This window comes from Sebastes fasciatus, chromosome 6, assembly GCF_043250625.1.
Source record: "Sebastes fasciatus isolate fSebFas1 chromosome 6, fSebFas1.pri, whole genome shotgun sequence".
Lineage (NCBI taxonomy): Eukaryota > Metazoa > Chordata > Actinopteri > Perciformes > Sebastidae > Sebastes > Sebastes fasciatus.
In genome coordinates, this window is record NC_133800.1 from 30,829,932 (window position 1) to 30,851,673 (window position 21,742).

General features: G+C 38.0%; 1 protein-coding gene across 1 annotated transcript; it reads right to left on the reverse strand.

Moving 5' to 3' along the window:
* Positions 1–388: 388 nt before the first annotated feature.
* tars1 (threonyl-tRNA synthetase 1) lies at positions 389–19,952 on the reverse strand. Its single transcript, XM_074639184.1, has 19 exons — positions 19,789–19,952; positions 18,703–18,780; positions 17,498–17,688; positions 16,404–16,527; positions 14,171–14,295; positions 13,281–13,398; positions 13,124–13,188; positions 12,448–12,526; positions 11,292–11,438; positions 10,406–10,504; positions 9,068–9,234; positions 8,341–8,503; positions 5,138–5,275; positions 3,114–3,191; positions 2,924–3,024; positions 2,377–2,481; positions 2,088–2,160; positions 1,146–1,260; positions 389–1,012 (listed from the first exon to the last, which is right to left on the reverse strand). Exons 1-19 carry the CDS (start codon positions 19,846–19,848, stop codon positions 864–866), a joined length of 2,175 nt encoding a protein of 724 aa, XP_074495285.1. The 5' UTR covers positions 19,849–19,952; the 3' UTR covers positions 389–863.
* Between the last annotated feature and the right edge of the window lie 1,790 nt (positions 19,953–21,742).

The following is a 21,742-nucleotide window of genomic DNA, read 5'->3' on the forward strand; positions in this document are numbered from 1 at the left end:
TCAGCTCTCCAAACCGCCACCTTTCTCAAACTATAATAATATCAACTTTGGCCTCAATATGCAGGATATTGAATTTGGGAACAGAGTTGTGACTTGAAAAACACCATATTTCATAAGTAATGTAAACCGTTTTCTGTACTTGTCGCTCGTTATTGTCTGGATTTTAGTACATATTGACTTTGTCAGCTGCACAACTTTATAGGTGTAATTATCTTATGCTTTTAATGCGTATATTCTTTTTTTCCTCATCCTGACAGATTTGACTCATGGACGGGTTTGTTTGCTGCTGCCTGATTAACGAGACACGATTCTGAAGAAAGAAAAAAAATGCTGCTGAAATTTCGCCATGGAAAAGAAAAGGTAAATCTTATGACAAGCATGACACACATAAAGAATAGATTTGTTTAATTATCAAAATTGTAACTGGTGTACAATTCCCTGAAGAAAGAATGACTGATACAAACTGCTAACACAGTGTAACAAAGCATTTCCCCTCTCTTTTAATCCGTTCATCAATTAGCTGTTCAAAGACCTAATCACATTGGAGTCTCACTAGTTGTACTTCTGTATGAGCAGAAGGGATAAAGGACAATTAGACTTCATTCATTTGGAGTACAGAAACCACGAGACTTGATAACCGAAAACATAGTGATACAGCAAAGAGGCATTGGAAGACACCAGAAATAAAAAGACACCATTATCGAAGTGTGATTTCCAGGAGACAAAAAGCATTGAGTAGGCAGCAGTGTGAAAGTTTTATCCCTCACCACAGAGTGATTTCAACAATATGGCCCTTTTAAAAGTTACCCGAGTCGGGTCCTGTTGAGAGAACGACGAGCCGATAGCAGCGAGTTCGAGAAAGCTCAGAAGTCCTCTTCGGCGTTTCGACTCTTGCAGGTCTTGAGTTGTTTCAGACGCTCGATGCACTCCTCCACCGTGCGCTCGCCGTGCACTTTGTTATCCCGGGTGCGTACATTCACAGTGTTGCTCGTCTTCTCCTTCTCTCCCACCACTTTTGCGAGCAGGGAAACATGCAAAGAGGACAAAAAAAAATATCAATATGTAGATGGATAGCGAGACGGAGATAAGGATAACGAGAGGAAACAGACGGACAGAAGAGTGAAAGACAGCGTGTTGCCACTGACCCAGGATGAAGTTGTACTGCGCCAACTGTGCATTTCGGATCTTCTTGTTCAAAGTGCAGCCGGGATCGAGATCCACGTCAGCCATGAAGCCGTTGCTGTGGAAATCCTGCTTGACCTGCAGCGTTAACCAGAGAGACAACCAACAGTTAAGTCTATGCCAGTTCATTCATCTCCTTTTAATAGACGACTACAAATTCTATTTGGTCTAGCACAGTGGTTTTCAAAGTCTGGCACATTTGGGACAAGTTATCAATTTGGCTCTAATGAAGATTATTTCTGAAACCATTATTTTCACAGTGTGTGGACCTGCTGTTTTTTTTTTTTTCAATTACATGGATATCAGGATTATGCAGCTGTTCATTTTACAAATGGACTTTTTGTTCAACTAACAATGTGTTCAACAAAAATTATTCAATTCAGGTTCCACACATTTCATTTATTGCAGCTTGGGTTATATTTTTGTTGCTCTGGTCATCTGGTTTTTAAGGCCTAGTATACTGTTACTCTTTTATGCCATACTATGACGTTTTTTTATGACTTTTTAATGGAATACTATACTATATTTTTTTACACTAACTATTTTATGCCATACTATACGATATTTTTATGACTATTATGGCATACTATGATATATTTTATGACATACTATACTATGAAATTGTATGGCATTCTTTACTATATTTTTCGACAGTATCTTTATGCCATACTGTACCATATTTTTATGACTTTTAGCATACTATACTATGACTTTTATGACCCTTTATGGCGTATTAGACTAATACATCATGTGATTTTTTTATGGCATACTATACTGTTACTCTTTTATGGTATAGTATACTATGATATTTTTAGGGCATACTATACTGTGACTTTTTCTACTGCCTTTCTGATGTAATTTTTGGAGTGAGAATATGGACTAAAGTAGCTGTGGTCAATGATTACCTTCTGAGCGTACTCCTCGCAGGTCGGTCCCACAGGTACAACCATCACTTGATTAGGAGAGATCCACAGCGGCCTGAAACAGAACACAACACATTGAACTGGTTAGCAGAAAAGCAGGCCAGGTACCTGTGCAAATATTTACACCCACACAGAAGTGAGGTATTTCTGTTCAGTCGATCTGAAAATCATTAACAGTGCTCAGGAGGAAATGCAATGAAATAAAAAACATATACTGTATGTCTGGAGTCTAATTGACAGATCAACCTTAAAATATTGATTGTTTACAAACCATTTGCCTCCGTAGTTTTCAGTCAGAATGGCGATCATCCTCTCGACTGATCCCAGGATAGCTCTGTGGATGATCACTGGTCTCTTCTTGTCGTCACCATCGTGGCTACAAAAAGGGGGGAAAAAAATTAGGAACTCAAACAAAGAGAGAAATCCAAAAGGAAAACAAGAGTGACCATCTGTCTTAGTATATTCTTGTCATTCGGGCTGCATTTTAAGGTTTGTTTTTTGTAAGACAGTAAAATATCTATAGTCTCTGGGGCAGCAACAAAAATCTTGGTACTTCTCCATAAATGCACATCATATAGTTTTATTCAAGCCTTTCCTATTTACTGCTTTCACATGAGCACTTAATGTTATCTCATATGCCATAATATTGACTCATTTCTCCAATATGTTTTATATGAAACTTATATTTTGATTATATTAATTGTATTACAATATGTTTAATTCTATGATGCACATGTGCATTTTCAACATCAACAAATAATATTCTATTCTTCTGTCATTTTACTTTACAGTGTGTATAAAAGCAGTAGAAGAGTTACCTGACAAAGGAGAGATTGAAGCGGATCGGGAGCTGGAAATCAAGCTGAATTGTGGCACACTGATGGTACCGACCGATGGCATCCTTGATCTGAATGTCAATCTGCAAAGAAACGACACCGCAAGCCATCAGCAGTAACCCTCCTGCTGTTTCACAGTTAAAGTACATCATTACTGCAGCGCATGGCTCACCTTTGGTCCATAAAAAGCTCCATCACCGGGGTTGAGAACCCATTTCTCCCCAAAGTCATTCAAGCTGTTCTCCAGTTGCTGTAAAAACAAACAATTACTGCTTTGTTACAATGTCAATGGCTGACCAACACGCAAGTAAACAGTGGTGTTAAGCAAAGCTGTATATTTAGACCTGACATTTTCTTCATCTGGAACTAATCACTGAACTGAGAAATGTTAACGTCTCAATAATATTTTATGGTTGCTTGAGGGAGTTAATGAGGTGAGGGAAACATGCAGCAAGTTCTGTTCCAGTCACTATGCCAAGTCTGCAAGTCAGTTCTTTGTGTATATCATTTTCCACCTTTGTGCATTCAAACATTAATCATAAAGAGGCAGTGCTGTATTTTGGAAATGTTGTCCTCAGAGAAAAGTCAACCAAACAGCTGTAAAACTTACAGGCTATTATAATTATCTTCTTTTTTCACAGCTCCAGATATTGTACTGCTCATACTCACATTATCCTTATTTTGAGAACTGTGACTAACAGAGATATACCATTATCAACACATGCAGTCAGTAAGAAGCAGCACAATCTCTATACTATAGTCGTGAAGTTCTCTGGTCTATTCTGTCCATCAGCAAAGTGTTTAATATTTAAAGAGCTACTGTTGCCACCGGATTGATTGTTAATAAAATAACATGTTAAAAATAACTTCTCCTATCATCAGTAATGTTCCGCTGCCAGCGGGCAAAAGAGACACTTGAAAATGGAGTTCAAATGAAGCACTGAGGACAGAACAATAACGCCACTCACTGTTAACCAGCGACGGAAATTAAAAAGGAGCTCTTTAACGTTTATAAAATACCAGGAAGTACCTGTATCTGCATTATATCTGGCTCACATTTTACCATCCTCATTGAGTTGTCATCTATTAAAGTATGAATGTGGAAACAGTCCCCTGTGTGTATGTGATTTGTTGGACTCTAAGACCAAGTAAAAAAATGGAGCGTTTTGTTGACAAAACAGAGGATGCATTTTGCCATTAAAAAAAGGAGACAATCAATATGCTAAATGACACAATCAATGACACATGGTTGGGGACAGTGAGGCATAAAAAGCATCATCTTATTCTGTAAAAAAAATACTTAACAGAGGAAAGAAAACAAACATCTTTGTGGCACAAATCGAGCGTTGCAATGTAGCTGTAATATTTCACTGGTGAAATACAACATACCTCTAAACAATAAGATCAAGAGGAAAACAAAGGTCATGTGAAAGAAAAACCTCACCCTGCTGTAAAATTCAACGCATGCTGCGTCTCTGTCAACAGGCACCTTTTCATTCATTCAGAGCCTGCCAGTAAAGGCTTGCCAGACTAATAAACAATTTGTATGCGCTTCATATGCTTGTGCTACTGATGAAACAATACAGTTTACTTGTTGCACCTTTATCCAACAACTGTCATTTAGCGATTTTACAGACTCGTCTGTTACTCTTGAAGTTGTCCCAAGAGAGAAACTCACTGTGTGTTTTATCTAATGCACAAAGCACGGAGCAATAAAGACTCATTATCACCCAGTTTAACTCACTCACTCACTCACTCTTGTTATTACTTTGTCCAAGATCGTTTTAAAACACTACCTGCTCTCACACAGAGAAACTTAAAACACCACCTGCTCTCTCACAGAGAAACGTAGAGCTGAACTTAAGATGTAAAATATAGAGCTGGTCCACAGAGAGCGAATCTGATTTGACAGCAAAAGACAGACAGTGGCTGCACTGATGTAGATTCTCCAGAGATGAAGGAGCATTTTCTGCTTCGGAACTGATAGCAGCTCTACAGAATAAAACTCATTAATTAAAATATAAATGTTCTCTGGGTCTACAAATCAAAACTTCCATTTGCCATCTGTGAAGTGGCTCCAACATTTCCATCTTGATAATATCACAGATCAGCATTTTAATTCTCCAGTGAGACCTTGTGAGAGTGTGCTGTTCACATTTTCAACCATACGAAAGAAACAAGAGGTCTTCTGATTACCTTTTCTGCTTGGTCCCAGACGTCCGGCTCCCCCAGGAACTTCTCTGGTCTTGTGGAGAGGTTGAGTTTGAAAGTGAAGCCAAACACCTGATACACAGTGCGCAGGAAGTCCAGGCAGCCCTTGATCTCCTCCCCAATCTGGGGTCAAAAACAAAATGTAAGAGAATTAGCATCATCCATCTTAACATAACTGTTAGGGATGCACCGATACCAATACCGAATCGGATATCGGGCCGATACTGACTCAAATAGCTGGATCGGGTATCGGTGACAATGGATCTGATCTATTCAATTCTATGTTTTTATTACACAGCTTTGTTGAATACTTGATTCTGCCGATGCCGCACCCCAATGCGGTGCGGAGGGGAGGGATCTCTCCTCACCCTGATGGGGTTTATTTCACAATAACAACAATGACCGGCTCGCTGTACATTATCCCTTACATACAGTATATTATATACATTATATACTGGAATTTTAATTCCTGTTTAAATTTTGATTTTTTTTTGCTGCATTAAAAAGGTTTACACTTGAATTGTAATTCCTGTTAAGTTGGATTTTTTTTACCAAGTTTTTGGTGTAAGATTTATTATTTTAATAATAAATAAAAATTACATTTATATTTGTACATTTGTATTTATTTGTTACATTTTGCTTCATAAAGTTAAGAAAACAATGTTTATGTCAAGCCTGATGTTGCCTTACACATAAAAGAACAGTGACTTACACACAGTGATGCATACAGCTTATTAATTAAACACCGATATTGGATCGGTACTCGGTATCGGCCGATACCCAAAGCCCTGACATCAGTATTGGGACTTAAAAAGTGGGATCGGTGCATCTCTAATAGCTGCAAGTTTAATTTCTGGTGTAATGACTGATTTCATCTTTGTTTGTTCTGGTATTAACAAATGATTAGAAGAACATGAGGATAAACTGCTCATCTAATTGGAGATAATATGTCATGATTAAATATTTCCCGAAGCTGAAGTTGAGAAATTCATTGCGACTGAGGTGCTTTTTAATTTTGCAGTCCCAGTAGGGCAGTCATGCACTTCCACTAAATGTGACCAATCACAAGTTTTAAGCAAGCAGCTTGGATGTGAAAAGAGAAGTGGTACAACAGGACATGAAACAATGGGAAGAACAATTTAAAACAATAGCCTCTATGTTCTGAAGGGGAAAGAGACTCTCTCTCCCAAGTCCTAACCGTGAGCTACCATCTGCAGACAACGAGATAAGAACATATATTCTCCACTCCAGTTTGCTTTATATTTTAAAATGGTAAATCACAAAAGACAGTAACAGTACAACCATCCAATCCACTACCATTACTGATAAAGAGAAAACAGAATCAGTGGGGTCCTAGCTGCAAGTTGCTGTGTAACTACATTAAAACAAACTAATTTAAAAGATCCCGTTGAGTGCATCGATATTGGCAGTGCTCCTCTTTGGTGAAAGGACTTAACATGCAAGTTGGTCCACCAGGCTGCGGCAGCCTGTGGAGTCCCCTCACTTGACCTGAGAATGTGACAGACTGTTCACTGACAACATTACCTGAATTTATTCAATAAACCGTGCCAGCAAGACACTGAATTACTGAGAGCCTTCAAAACTGAGATTCTTCAAAACAGGTATAAATTCTTCTCCACAGAAAGCCACTTCACAGTAAACTCTGATCGCTTCCCATCAAGTGCTTGTTTTTTTTCTTAACATTGTTTAACTTGCTTTTTGAAGTGTTTTTTTTCTTGGAAATGCATCTATTCTATTGTATTCTTATTGATCTAAATACCAAGTGGAAACATTTATCAAAAAGTACTGCCAGGAAAATGTGACAGTGGTATGAATAAAATCCTGCGTTAAAGAGTAGTGCACCGATTTAGCATCGCACTCCTGTGACATTGATGGACTCATGATGGACAGTTGTGTTTTTAAAAAATATTAAAATCGAACAGCAGAACCAGAGATATTGTCTTTTTTTATTCAACACATTCGTCTTCCTTGTCAAAACCTGGCACCTACATTACCCACGATGCAACTTAACTGCCGACAGTTTGGTTGGAGACTTTGGGTGTGTTACGCTAGTTGTGGCAAATGTAACCTCCAGATGCTGGCCTCATGCAGAGATGAGGAGCGGGCTACAGAAGTCTGGTAAGATCACTTCTTTCTAATTTTCAAAGTCTTCAGCCGCAACCGACGCTGCCACGAGTAACGCCACTTGAGAAAATAAATCAGACTTAAGGCAGCTCTTTCTGGAGCCACAAAAGGCTTTATACTAGGGCTGTCAATCGATTCAAATATTTAATCACGTTTAAATCACATGATTGTCCATAGTTAATCGAGATTAATCTCAAATTAAAGGCACATTTTTTCTGTTCAAAATGTACCTTAAAGGGAGATTTGTCAAGTATTTAATACTCATCAACATGGGAGTGGGCAAATATGCTGCTTTATGCTAATGTATGTATATATTTATTATTGGAAATCAGTTAACAATACAAAACAATGACAAATATTGTCCAGAAACCCTCACAGGTACTGCATTTAGCAGATAAACATATGCTCAAATCATAACATGGCAAACTCAAGCCCAACAGGCAACAACAGCTGTCAGTGTGTCAGTGTGCCGACTTGACTATGACTTGCCCCAAACTGCATGTGATCATCATAAAGTGGGCATGTCTGTAAAGGGGAGACTTGTGGGTACCCATAGAACCCATTTTCATTCACATATCTTAAGGTCAGAGGTCAAGGGACCTCTTTGAAAGTGGCCATGCCAGTTTTTCCTCACCAAAATGTATCACAAGTTTGGAGCGTTATTTAGCCTCCTTAGCGACAAGCTGGTATGACATGATTGGTACCAATGGATTCTTGAGGTTTTCTAGTTTAATAGGATATCAGTATTTTCACTCTAGCTTTAAAACTGATGCGTTAAAAAAATGAATGACATTTAAACGAATTTGCGTTAACGCATTACTATTGCGTTAACTTTGACAGCCTTACGTTATACAATTTATTCCCATATATATAGTAGTACGCCATAAGATTTGTAAACAGACTTTGATGTATCAAATTGGTGGAATTACACCTTTAAATTGACCCTTTAAGTCAAATTTACTGGCGCCATCAGGCAATTTTTTTCATCAGTCTTGTATCACTCCAAAATGTGTGAACTTGGCTGAGTAATGTTGATGCATCACCTGGTCCATGGTGCAGAAGATATGAGCATCATCCTGCTGGAAGCGGCGGACACGGGTGAGACCTGTCAGGGCTCCTGACAGCTCGTTCCTGTGCAGGACGCCAAAGTCGGCCATGCGAATGGGCAACTCTCTCCAGGAGCGTGGCCGGTGATCAAACATCAGACTGCAGCGAAACAGAAAGGCATTAAAGAAAATTACACAAATTACAACCGCCTCCTTCGACCTTGAGTTATCACAATAACTGAAAATTGCTCTGCCACTTCAATATTTGATTTAACTGACATTCAACACTTTGACAAAATGCATTTGCAAGCTCAATTTCCATTTCAGTATCATCTCCAGAGGGGCTGCCAATGCGGACAGCACAAAGATTGGAACAGTAAAAAGGAGATAAAAGATTTGAATACAAAGAGCTGCAGTCTGGCTCTTTACACTGCAATGCAGCATTCAGCAGTAAATTGAACTGGGTCATTCAACAACTGAAAACATGGCAAGAGCGTCAGTCCATTAAAAGTTGAGCGGAACTCCAACAAACATAGTCGTTGCTCTGATTAGAGACAGAAACCAACTAAAAATATCTATTTCACACTAGAGCAAGACTTGATACACAGTGTGTAACAGAAGTGGGTGTGTTTTTCTTTATACGTTATGTTCATTTCTAGTTCCTCGCTGAGATTAAAGCCATGCTTTCAAACAACTCTGTAAGTGAGGAAAGAGGAGGCCTCACCAGTGTCCCGGGCAGTTCATGGGTTTGAGGGCGAAGGTCTCCTTCTCTACCTCGAAGGAGAACATGTTCTCGCTGTAATGCTGCCAGTGGCCGGAGGTGTGCCACAGCTTGCTGTTGTAGATGTTGGGCGTCACCACTTCCTGGAAACCCCTCTTCCTGTACTCACTCTGCCAAGGACAGAACAAGGTTTTCTCACAAAGAAGATTTCACTAATAAGACTGAGCACCTCAAGCAACTCAGCTTCATAAAGCTCACAAACAACTGGTTAAAACGGTTTGTCAACACCTGGGGAGTGGACTCACTGATAAATAGTGCATATCCTCGAAAACACACAGAACTCTGCAAGCAAAGGCTGAGATTTTCAAAAAGCAAACTACCTCTGAGAATGTCTACGCATTATGAAGGGGATTTGAGGTAAACTGAAAGGAAAGGGTAGTTATCTTTATAGTGCTTTAATGCACCTTGAGTTGTCTGATATCAGTTTTAAAATTCAAAACAGAAAGCTGATGGCGATAATGAAATAAAATAGGGTAATTTATTTTAAATCCAGACAGCCATACACCCCTACATCATTTTGGATGCTCTAGGTGTTTTATTGCTTATACAGGCAGAGCTGTTTAATAAACACATCTCATTACTACTCAGTCAGAAATCTATTTTATCACATCAGAGTGAAATTGCTTCCAATGTTCACTGCGTTGTGACTGCTCTGACTGAAAACCAAGAACGGCGGTGTTTTGAATCAGATCGATTTTGTGGTCCTGTCAATCACATCTGTTTTAAGATGTGCTTGATAATATGTTTCAATTTATTCCAAATAATAATAATAATAAGATATTTGGAGATTCATAAATAAGTTTGCTCAGTGTGAAGTTAACCTTTGAACACAAAGTTTTTCTATCACCTGGTAAAAATAAGGGGTAGGCATATGAATTTGCATTTTATTATATGTACATGCACATATGTATTTGTTTTAGTTGTTTAATATAATGAATATTATAGTTATATGCACAGCCCCGGGTTTTCTAAGACTTGATTCATTAGCAGTTAGTTTATCAGTTTCAAGATCATGACATAAAGCTGCATCATCAACATATAACCAATCCTTTCCTACCATAAACAAATATGACACTTAAAGTGTAATAAAATTGCAGCAATACATCTTGTGAATATATAAAGCCATTATTATTGCACAGGTCAACTAAAGGTCTGAATCTGTTCTTCCCTTCTCCCCAAATTTAAACTTTCTGATTCATACCCTCTGTCTTTTCTTATGTCTTAAATTTTAGAGTGAAATCACAACAATCACCCACTGTGGGTCAGACAGCTTTGACTTACTCTGATGAACTCAATCAGGGCGTTGTAGATGAAGGCCCCCTTAGGCAGGAAGAAGCAGCTCCCTGGACTCAGGTCATGGAAGAAGAACAGGTCTTGCTCCTGAATAAAAACAATGGCTTGTTAGTGTGATGGGAAACTAAAGAGGGTCAGGCCAAATTGTTTTCACTTTGAAATGATGCAACGGTTCATCACATATTTGATGTAAGGTTTGTCAATGTACTGTCTCCTGCTTTTCCACACCTATTACTATACTGAATGAATGGCAACAACAACACACACACACACACACACACACACACACACACACACCCTGAACTGTTAATTCCTTGTCAACAATGAAGTTACAGATTATTTTATGGTAATAAAGATAGTTTAATAAAACTGTTCCAAAGATTGTGAAGTACATAATTGAATGCTGCCTTATGACATGGGTTAATTTTGCCAAAATGGGTCATGGGTAAATTTTTTATAATGCTATTCTCAGTAGTTCTTTCTAGATTGATATGTAAATGAACAATACAGGAACTTTCTAATAATTCAAGTGATACTTTCTGAAGCATTTGTCTGATGATTAAAAACATTAAAAAAGCTTTTCTTTGTTGTAGGATAATGGTTCTTGTTACTATACTGCTGCAAATGCACCAGGAGTACTATATTTTCTCACTGTTCAGAAGTGGCTCTGAATATCTTGCATGTTGAGAAGATGTGACTTGGTAACATCAGACATACATCAAACACAATCCTGGCTCTTAAAGTTTAGAAGTATTCTACTTGTAACATATCAAAAATAACCTTGCTTTATAAAACCTGTAGGAGACTATTTCAAAATTACTGTGGAGAACAACTCTTTTTCTAAAAGACAGCTTCTTCACATTTCAGTTCTTACCCGGCCCAGCTTGCGGTGATCTCTGTTCTTGGCCTCCTCCTGAAACTTCTCCCACTCTTTGAGCATTTTAGGGTCAGGGAAGGAGATTCCATAGATCCTCTGGAGGGTTTCCATGTCCGCCTTACCCTCCCAATATGTAGATGAATTCTAGCACACCAAACACCACAAAAGGAATATGTGAGCTTTCATCAGTCTTTTGGGTCCATCAAATCCCTTGAGAATAAAACATAACAGTGTTTCTCCTATACGGCCACTGCAGAATTACAGTATGAGCGCAGGTGCTAAAGTTTCACACAATCATTAATATCCTCTGCTCGAGTGCGGGGCTTAGCTTCTCTATACACACACGAAGCAGAGCCGAAGAGAAACAGGTAAAGTGAAGATAACGTTGCCGGTACCAGCTACAAACAGGCTCTGTAGTGAACAACATGCTAACGCGCTAATGGATTCAAAGTGTTTGTGTTTTTAGCCGAGCTAGACCAAAGTATATTTGGTTAAAACAGATCGGTGATGCTGTTTTGCCCTCAGTGTTCTCCGTGAAGTTTGCTGGAAGTGATGTAATGTAGCCCCAGTGCGTTTTATGTGGAGTGAGCAATGTGCCTGAAAACATTTAAAAAATAGCCTTTTAAATTCTACATGTTTGTCAGCAACCGGTCATATGGTAACTTTGGAGGCAATTTGGCCTTGTGTGCTCTGATTAATTTGGCATGCAGTTAACACATCGGTCATAATTTTGTTTTAATAAGAACTCAACCCCTGGCAATTTGCTCCTGGTGCTCTACACCACTATTTAGGAAGAAGGAAATAACAGGAGTAACAGGCGAAACAGCTTTAAAAGTGACATATTTTCTTTTTAAATAAGTACTGTGGATTTAATTTATGCCGATGTGAAGAGTGGTTCATGTGGATTTCGAAAAGCAGCCTAACTGATAAAAGTTTCTTTAAATATTTATCAGTTAGCTTTTAGCAGCGCCTTTTCTAAATGCTGTGCATGTGTTGTCAAATTGGTGAGGATGTTTAGTCATTTGTTTGTGTTGTGTCAGAGCACAGACTACAGTACTTGAAATACTACCTTGTTTAATCAACAATAAATCCACATATACACTAACAACAGTTTTGCTGTACATAATGCATGGCTGAGAACAAAAAGGCTCACCTTGTGGATCTTCAGTGCCTTGATTTTCCCTGTGTGTCTCACATGGGGCCCACGACACAAGTCAATTAAGGGACCACACCTGAAATGAAATATAAGTGTTGAGCATTTTTTTTAAATGCTGAAAGGATAAGTGTTGTGTTTAGGATAAGGCTAGTAATACTCTATACTGCATTTCTGTCGTTATCAAATCCCATAAAAAGACCAAAACCAAAGAACTTTCTGACTTCCAAAACCTGTTTGTGACTACTGAAGACGTAAACCTTTAAAAACAAGTCACAAATATATGCTTTAATGCTTTAAAAAAGGCTAGATAATTTTCTTAGTACAGGCAGGCACTAGATTTTTTAGCAAACATTACCCAAATAGAAGTAAGTAGTGCATTTGTTGGCGGCTATTTTCAGTCGCAAATGTGGTGCTCTAGTGTTTGTTTACAACAGCATGATGGGATTGAATCAAAATATAATACAGTGCCCATGTTCCTCATAATGAAGGAGGCCTATGAGACAGAGGAATAAGCTCTATCAGGCACTGGCAGTACAGACAGTGTCAGTACAATCAGTTTATTTGTGGTTTTGGTGATTTAATGGGATTTGTTGACACTACAAAAAAATAATTAATATCAACAGAATTATAATTTAAATATTAAATCTTTTACATACACAGGGCCTGGACTCACCTGTAAACTGTGGTGGTGGGAGTGGTAACCTTCTCATTCAGAATGCGGCACTTAAACTTGTTGTACTGTCAAGGAGAAGACGTGGTTTTAGAGCTCTGTTACTTATTAAATGTTCCTCATTTTTGTTTATTTAGGATGTGTTTGTGTTTTCAAATACCTTGAACATTTCCAGCAGAGTTTCTTTCTTTATCTCCAGCCTCTCAAATGGCTGCTTCTCCTTGATAATTTTCTTGCACAAGGTCTCCAGACCAGGGAAGTCATTGCTCGATACGCCCCTGTTCAAAACATCAAAAAAGAAAGACAAGCAAGAACATTACATCCAATGACAATGACCGTCTAACTTAGCTCTACATTAATATGCAAAGTGCACTCAATGCTAAATTTAGTCTGTCAGTGTTTCTAGAGGGCATCATGGGTGAGACCAGACAGTAAGCCATGTAGCCAAACCTTTTATTCACCAATGTAATTCTTTGACTTGCAGAAACTTATAACCTCAGCCACGCATGGGCAAATGGTTAAAAATCCTTGGCTTTAGGGCTTGAGCAATGTCAAAATATCCTTGCAAAAAAAACATCTCCAAGAATGCCATTAGCATAAAATGACTTCATTAAGGAGGTTGTAGAATTAATTAGACAGCACTCCTCATGCTCTCCTGCAGCCTGAAGCAGGGAGAAATGCATCTGTTTCAGGGAAAGGTCAAGTGAAAAAGTTGTTTACGAAGAAGTGTTCAAATTTCTGAAGGCGCTAAACACACTCTCAAAGCTTCACGGAAGTAAAATCTAGTCCTGTGTTTTGAATGGATTTGCTTTTAGGCTTTCAATCCTGTTGGCAGATATAGAAGAGACGTAATTCAAAATCCACACCCAAGAAAAATCAGGCTCGACAGCATTAGTGTCATTGCAATCAACAGGTTTTGTGCCACCGGACCGGTCTCAGACAGTGAACCAGACTGACAGTTGCTAAGCCTTGAAGTACACACCAAAATAACGCTGACTAACACAACTAATTATACAGAACAAATCTGAACCCAAAGCCTGTGTGACTCACTCTTGGTTGTCCAGGAACATGTCGTAGTAGAAGCCGTTCTCGATGGGGGGACCGTAGCAGAGGCAGCCTCCGTACACCTTCTCCATGGCTTCTCCCAATATATGGGCGCTGGAGTGCCAGTAAACCTAAACGATATACAAAAGACATGTTGCCTGATTAGCAAAAATAGCAGTGCAGTCCATCCCTTTGTGTTTATTAAAAATGTATTAAGTATGACTGTGCTGGAAAATCAAGATTATTGACTTTCTGTGCTGATGTAACAATCATTCATTGTGCTGCAGACTTTGTTGAAAACTTTGAGAAAACTCAAACTTAAAAAAGTAAAATAACTTCTTCTGAATGTTGACAATACAATTTATTTTTTTTTAAATCTGCAAAATCTGCTCAAAAAACCTGCTGCAGCTGGTACTATGAGACCACAAAATATGGAATCTCATATGCCGTGTTTCTATTGCGGCTCTGCTCGACTTGACTGACTTGTGGTACCAGGTCCTTTTCTCTACGCTGTGTTTCCACTACTGATAGTACCCCGTCAGTGAAGGCGGGATTCTCAACTAATCGCTGTAGTGGCCGCGCATGAAACTGCTGTGACATCATCTCCAACAGGACACTCACTAAATCATTTCAACAGCAACCAAACGGAGGATCTGTACTTTGTCAATTGTACAGCGTAGTTTTGCAAGTTGCCATTCTTAAAAATCGGGGTCGAGTGAATTTAAAAAATGCGGTCACTATTGACGGTAGCTTGGCTATTTAAAAACGGCGGGTTTGTGCAGGATGTCCCATGTCGCGCTAGTGACTGTTCTCTCTGACCAATCAGTGGTCTGCAGTGTTTTAACTCCACCTTCTAGTATCGGCACAACTTGCTTGGAACCTCGACCGAGGTGATACCAAGAATGGAGTGGTCCTATTGGTACCATCCACTACTTTTGCTAATGGAAACACGAAAATAACCCTTCTAATATCTAATGAACTGAAATGAATTGCGTGGTGGAAAGTACTTCAGCTGACCTCTTCTTCGGGTAAATTATTCAGCCCCTTCTCTAGACAATGAAGCTGAAATTGGGCTTTTAATTTAGGAACAAGTCTCATTATTCTCTTTGAGCAGTTGCTGCCACTTTTATGACAGTACATGATTGCAGCAGTGTTTTACACTCACGTCTCCTCTTAATGTCTTTGTGTCTCGGACACTTGGTAAATCACAGAGCTTTGAGGTTTATTATTGATTGTAAACCTCTAAGTCATCTCTTTAACCTTGCCTGCCCTACTACATATCAATAAGGTTGGAGGAACTCTGCAAGATGTTTTGTACTGGTAAGAAACCACTGGATTTGTTCAATTCACTTAACACTGAAAAAATCCAAAAAAGTAAATTAAGACTTTTGACAAAATATAAATGTATTATCTTAGGACAAAATTAGTAGATTTAATGGTGGAAAATCTGCTAAATTGTTGGAATTTACACTCTATGCATAAGCGTTTTCAATATGACATAACCTCCAAGTTAGTACCATCAGAGAACAATTCACATAAAACAAAGGTCAATGACATTGCTAGCATGTCAGATACATTTTCATAAGCTTTCTCAGAGTTAAAGTTATACATTGATAGGTGAGTATAGTTTTGGTGCTCAAAAAGGAGCACACTGTGCATCCACAACTTAAATAATGTGTGTTATTCTGCAGGGACAATGCTAGGGAGACCAGGGAGGGCATCAGCCGGTGTGAATTTACAAAAACTGCTTTTGGACAATCAGCATTTTCAGTCAGAGCAGCAGATAAATAGAACTCAGTTTCCACCCATATTAGAAAATGCACAAACAGTATCTTCAAAACAACACTTAAAACATGGCTCACGACAAACCAATCATGTGTTCACAGATCTAAACCTTTGTATGGAACCAACTGTTTCCCAGCATGGAGACTATGTAATGAATATTTTGTACAACATTGTTTTATATGTGTGATGTGTTTGCTTTTAATTGTTTGTTTTGTTTTGTACTGTATTGCTTTTTAATATCTTCCTGCCCAGGGACCGCAGATGCAAATTAGGTATATAGCTATATCTGGCTCAACGGTTATGTTGTGCTGTTAAATTAACTAATAAACTAAACTAATCCAGATTAGTTGAGATTAATTTACTATACAACACTCTCCTCTCCTATTCCATATGTGGGCGGAGGAGGGGGATCAAATATAAGCACTGTGTCACACTAGAGATGAGGTTGACTTACGGCTTGAGCCTCTTCATCATCAAATTTGAGCAACTGAAGGCTGCAGTCATCCTCCAACGGTCTGTCCAGGTCCCACACAGCGTTGTTCACTTTAGCAATCACTGTGTTGTCGGCGAGGCCTTGACTGGGATGTAAAAAAGGAAAATATTTCACATCACATTAATGTGCAGATGTACAAAAACATCAGTGATATTTTGACATTACACTTGGCATTCAGATACGTTTGGTCAAAAGAGGTCTAATAAAAACATCTCCTGTGACATCCCCTGCAGATAAAATATTAAAGCATAACATTAAATTGGGTGCCGAGTGATATTCCATCGTCAATAAATATTGCAATAACCATAAATTCCTCCAATACTGATTATCTTATTGCTGTTTGAGGTAGAACATGCCAACTAGTGTGCATGACTACATGATAATAGTGACTGGAGCTTTCAATTTTAATTCTTTTCAGAAATGATTGAGAGAAATCTGAGATAGTAGTTGCTCTATATTTGAATTTAGTTACAATTATTTATTAACAAGCTTTTAAAAATTCCACAATACAATTATAAAGCCACCCCTTTGAAGCCCCCCATGCTTCTGAAATTACAATACAAGGAGAAGGTTAAAAACACAAGCCATATACACCAATGTGCTCACTGCATCATAAAGAAATGAAGTACAGGAAGTGGTGCAGGAGTTTGTGTTTCTAAGTCACACGCCATACGTCTTGTGTTTACTGTGCGGTCTGGTCATGTGAACTTTGGTTATCAACATTTCATATCTGTTAACACAGTCTTGGCACCAAGAAAGTTTCCACAACTTTTTTAACACTAATGAGTTTCTTTGTCAGATTATTTTCTTGTCTTTGGTGGACGCTCAAAAGGTTGGCGGGTGTCATTTCTAATTACTATTTTTATAAAGTGGGTGTCGTGAAGCCTTTTGAAACTGTAACAATGATTACAGGCTGTACAAATAAACTTGACAGCTAATCTTTGGAAATTAAAATCCCGAAACACCCTTGAGGTTTTCCTTCTTTTTTTTTGTGCTACATGAAAGCGCTGTGTCACATTTAAAAACAGTTACAGCGATCCCATCATCGCACTGACCTGATTCCACAGGCCACCTGGTATGGTGTGGTCTTCCAGGACTCAGCGTCCACCACCTTTCCATCAGGCAGAGTCACCTTGATGGCTCGGCTATCCTTCGCAGCCCTCTCTGCCATCAGAGCTTCATGCTCGGCTTTCAGTTTACCGTACAAAGTAAGACGCTCAGCAATGTACTCGGGTGCTGGCGTCAGCTAGACGGAAACAAAAAAAAAAGGTGTGAGTAAATGCAGGATAGTGGTAAAAGGTGTCACTGTGTATAACTTCCTTTGGGTGTTAATCTGCACAACTCTTATGTCCCTCTGAAAGCTGGGGGAGGCAGTTTATTTTTGTCGTTATTGGGCAAAATCTTTCAAAACCTTTCAGCATATAGTAATTCAAGTGGTGCCCCAGGGTAGGCAGTTTTCTGGAAAAGGCAAAAAAATAACAAGAATTTGTCAATACAGCCCTCATTCTGCAATACTCCTCTCTCCATCTTAAGCCCCTCCCACCAGAGGAGCACAGGCATGTGTACGCGCTTCATACAGTATCCTGTAGAAGTACTAGTCATTCATTTCAACATCATTCTTCATACAGTATCCTGTAGACGTACTAGTCATTCATTTCAACATCATTCTTCATACAGTATCCTGTAGAAGTACTAGTCATTCATTTCAACATCATTCTTCATACAGTATCCTGTAGAAGTACTAGTCATTCATTTCAACATCATTCTTCATACAGTATCCTGTAGAAGTACTAGTCATTCATTTCAACATCATCCTTCATACAGTATACTGTAGGAGTACTAGACATTCATCTCAAACATCATCCTTCATACAGTAACCTGTAGGAGTACTAGTCATTCATTTCAAACATCATCCTTCATACAGTATCCTGTAGGAGATCTACATGTAGTCATTCATTTCAAACATCATCCAGATTGTGATTGTGATCCTGATGCCGTTATATAGCTGCAATTCTATGAGAATTACCGTCCTGTTTTCATTGCAAACTTGTGGGCCTGTAAAGCCCTTTGAGATGACAAACTGTGATTCGAGGCTCTGCGAAGCGTTTCAGAAATGGAGAGACGATATGGATGGGTGGCTGTTTTGAGATATGTGGGCATGCAATGACAGAGATCTACCATGATTACAGTTTTCGTAAACAAGACATTATTATAATGTCTAATAATAGCATCTACATGCTTCTGATGCTTAGCAACTCACCTCAGCCCTGCTTCCTGAGTCCCCGGCTGCATTTTTAGACTTCTTCTTTCCTCCATCTTTACCGCTTTCAGTTCCCCCCTGAGAAAGTGGATGAAAGGTAGGTTTAGTATGAAGCTGGTTCAGACACAACTTTCATGGATATTACAAACACAACATTTGCATACAGATTGGAAAGGTGCACAACTAACACAATACTTGATATAACAATAGCAACATACACTGCTTACACATTAGGCACATTAACACTAGGCTATACATAAATATGTAAATTTAAAGAGGCCTTATTATTTATTATTACTATATTATTATTATTTATGTTTTAGTGCATTCTGTTGTACATTATGTGAATTTCCTTGGAAAGCACTTTGTGTTTTGTGCTTGAAAAGTGCTCTACAAATAAACTTATTATTATTATTATTATATACAGTATAAGATATATGATTGAGAAGTGTTACACTATTCCTTCTTGGTATTTAGGTATATAGACTATAAAACAGAGCAGTGCATAAGTGATCCAATAAGAATGTATAAGTGGTTCTTGCCACCTGACTCTCCAAGTTGTAAAGCACACTACTAGGGTTATTATTAGAAATATGTGGCAGGACAAACCAGTTTTTAAGAGAGCTTTGTATATATTTATATAAATAAAAAAACAGTTTGGTTCATTTTGTGTGTGCCGAATTAAAAAGAGGAACATAAGTGATTCATGCAAGTTCTTAGGTGTTGGTTTAACATGTGAGTAAACATAACAATAAGCAGTTAAACATTAAATTATCAGATTTTTTAATGGAGTTTGGTGTAAGGCACCTTCCTGAGCTATACGTGCCATAGCTCACAAAGCCAAACTCACCGACTTGGCATGCTTAAGTGCAACGTGGCACAATTTACCACTTAAACAGGTTAAAACAGAAAATGAAACTAACCCTTCTGAAGTGATATTTTAAGTAAAACCAATATAACGTTACTCATTAAAGCTAGATAGCACCACATTGCTGGAGGCTAGCTAAATGACATACAGGCTAGGCCAGCAGCTAGCTAGGCTAATATGACTTAAATATAGCCGGGTTAAGAGACTGAAAGTATCACCTTTTTTTTCTCGTCCACTTGCAATTCGCTCATTTTCTCCACGACAGCCTGTTCAGCCATGATGAGTGAAAAGCTACCTCACTTTAGGAGATAACTTTTGCAAGTCTGGTCGGCAATGTGAGCAGTCAGGGATGCCGGGTAAAGGCCTGATGACGTAGCCCGGAAGTTGCGATTCTGATGCAACATTGCCATAGTAGCATAGTAGGCGGTGCTTTGTATGACAGAGGATAACATCAGCCATTCTCCTTATTACACTACCACATAAAGTATTGTTTTAAAAAAGACTATTAATTAAAGCAGTATTATTGAAATAATAAACTATTTTCTTTTTTTTTTTTAAAGTAGGCTAATGACTATGGAGGACCACAAGAGTCATGTAAATAATAATAAAGCATTTAATTGATTAATAACTAATTGTGCAATAAAAAATAACCATTGATAAATGTGTTTACAAATTGATTTATTCATCTAGGAATAAATGGAATAAATTGAATCCAGTGCGTGATTATAAAAACATGTAACAATTGAATATAAGATGACAGTAGTTATGCATATACCAGGCAAGCATGCAACACTATTGCCATAGTAGGCGGTGCTCTGTATGACAGAGGATGACATCAGCCATTCTCCTTATTACACTATCACCTAAAGTGTTTTTTAAAAAGACAATTAATTAAAGCAGTATTCTTTAATCTTTGAATCCATTGCATGATTATAAAAACATGTAACAATTGAATATAAGCCAACTGTCCCATAGGTTTCAATGTAGTACACAAAATAATACACTGTAATATTTATTTTTACCACAGTGGTTAGTGGAACTTTTTGACATCATTTGTCTAATTCTTATGTTGAAATAATAAACTATTTTCTTTCTTTTAAAGTAGGTTAATGACTACTGAATGACTAATGAATTTACAAATCAAATATTAATCCATCAATAAAAAGTTCAAATTAAAAATGGATTTATAAAAACACCGTAAAACAGTCAATATTTTTTTATTGTACAATTAGTTATTAATCAGTTAAAGTTTTTATTATTATTTAAGTGACTCTTGTGGTCCTCCATAAATGACAGTAATTGTTAGGGAATATATAGATCTATATCATCAACACTCAAGGGAAAAAGAAAAGTCAAAAGGATGTCATGAAAAATGTGTAGGCTACTCAGAGTTTAAATATCCTATTATATACCATTTCATCAACATCATAATAAGGACAGGAGCCAGGATTTTGAAAAATACGGAGGTCATGAGTTCAAGTACCCCCAATGTGTCACCAACCCCTTCTTCCAATAATAAAATTAAATAAATAATAGTCTCTAAAATGTTTAAATAAATGGTATTTGGATTTTTATGTTTTATTTATTCAGTTGACTGTTACTTTTTCTGTCAATTTTATTTGAAGGTTAGGGTTAGTTAGTCTAAATTATGCTTCAAAACCTTCTCCACACAAATTCTGGTGAGAAAAATATTACATAATGTATATTTGTTTATTTGCTTGTTTATTTATTTTGTTGGTATAATAGTATGCACTGTAATATAATATGAGGACATGACCTCAGTGTCCTCAGCTATATAGCACTGACTGATGATCATCATCAACGCCACAGCAAAAAGATCTGGGAGCCAGCAAGCACACATAAGCTACTTTCTTCAGAAAATGCAGCTTTAGTTGTCTCTGCAATCTTGATTCGTATTTCTGCATGAATGGAAGGGGAACCAGCAGGGTTTTTCTCTTCGGTGCTATCTGGATGCTGGTTCATGTCTTGTTTCATGACTCATTTCACGGTTAAATACACCCTCAACCAGTTAGCTATCTTAAATCAGTGAAATCACCTGCTGTTATGCTTGAGCAAAACCTGCAAACACACAAAGCTCAGTGACACATTTTAGGAAACCACGGTAGTTTGGATAAAGGAATTTCTCAGAAAAATACAAGCAGTAGACTAATT

What these genes read in the sequence shown, in the direction of transcription:
- tars1 (XM_074639184.1), bottom strand. Translation starts at nt 19,848, where the DNA reads ATGGCTGAACAGGCTGTCGTGGAGAAAATGAGCGAATTGCAAGTGGAC. An exon ending in ACTCAGGAAGCAGGGCTGAG is followed by an intron (nt 17,689 to 18,702) that starts GTGAGTTGCTAA and finishes GTTTCCGTCTAG; the next exon opens with CTGACGCCAGCACCCGAGTA. An exon ending in AGGCACTGAAGATCCACAAG is followed by an intron (nt 11,439 to 12,447) that starts GTGAGCCTTTTT and finishes TTGGTGTGCTAG; the next exon opens with AATTCATCTACATATTGGGA.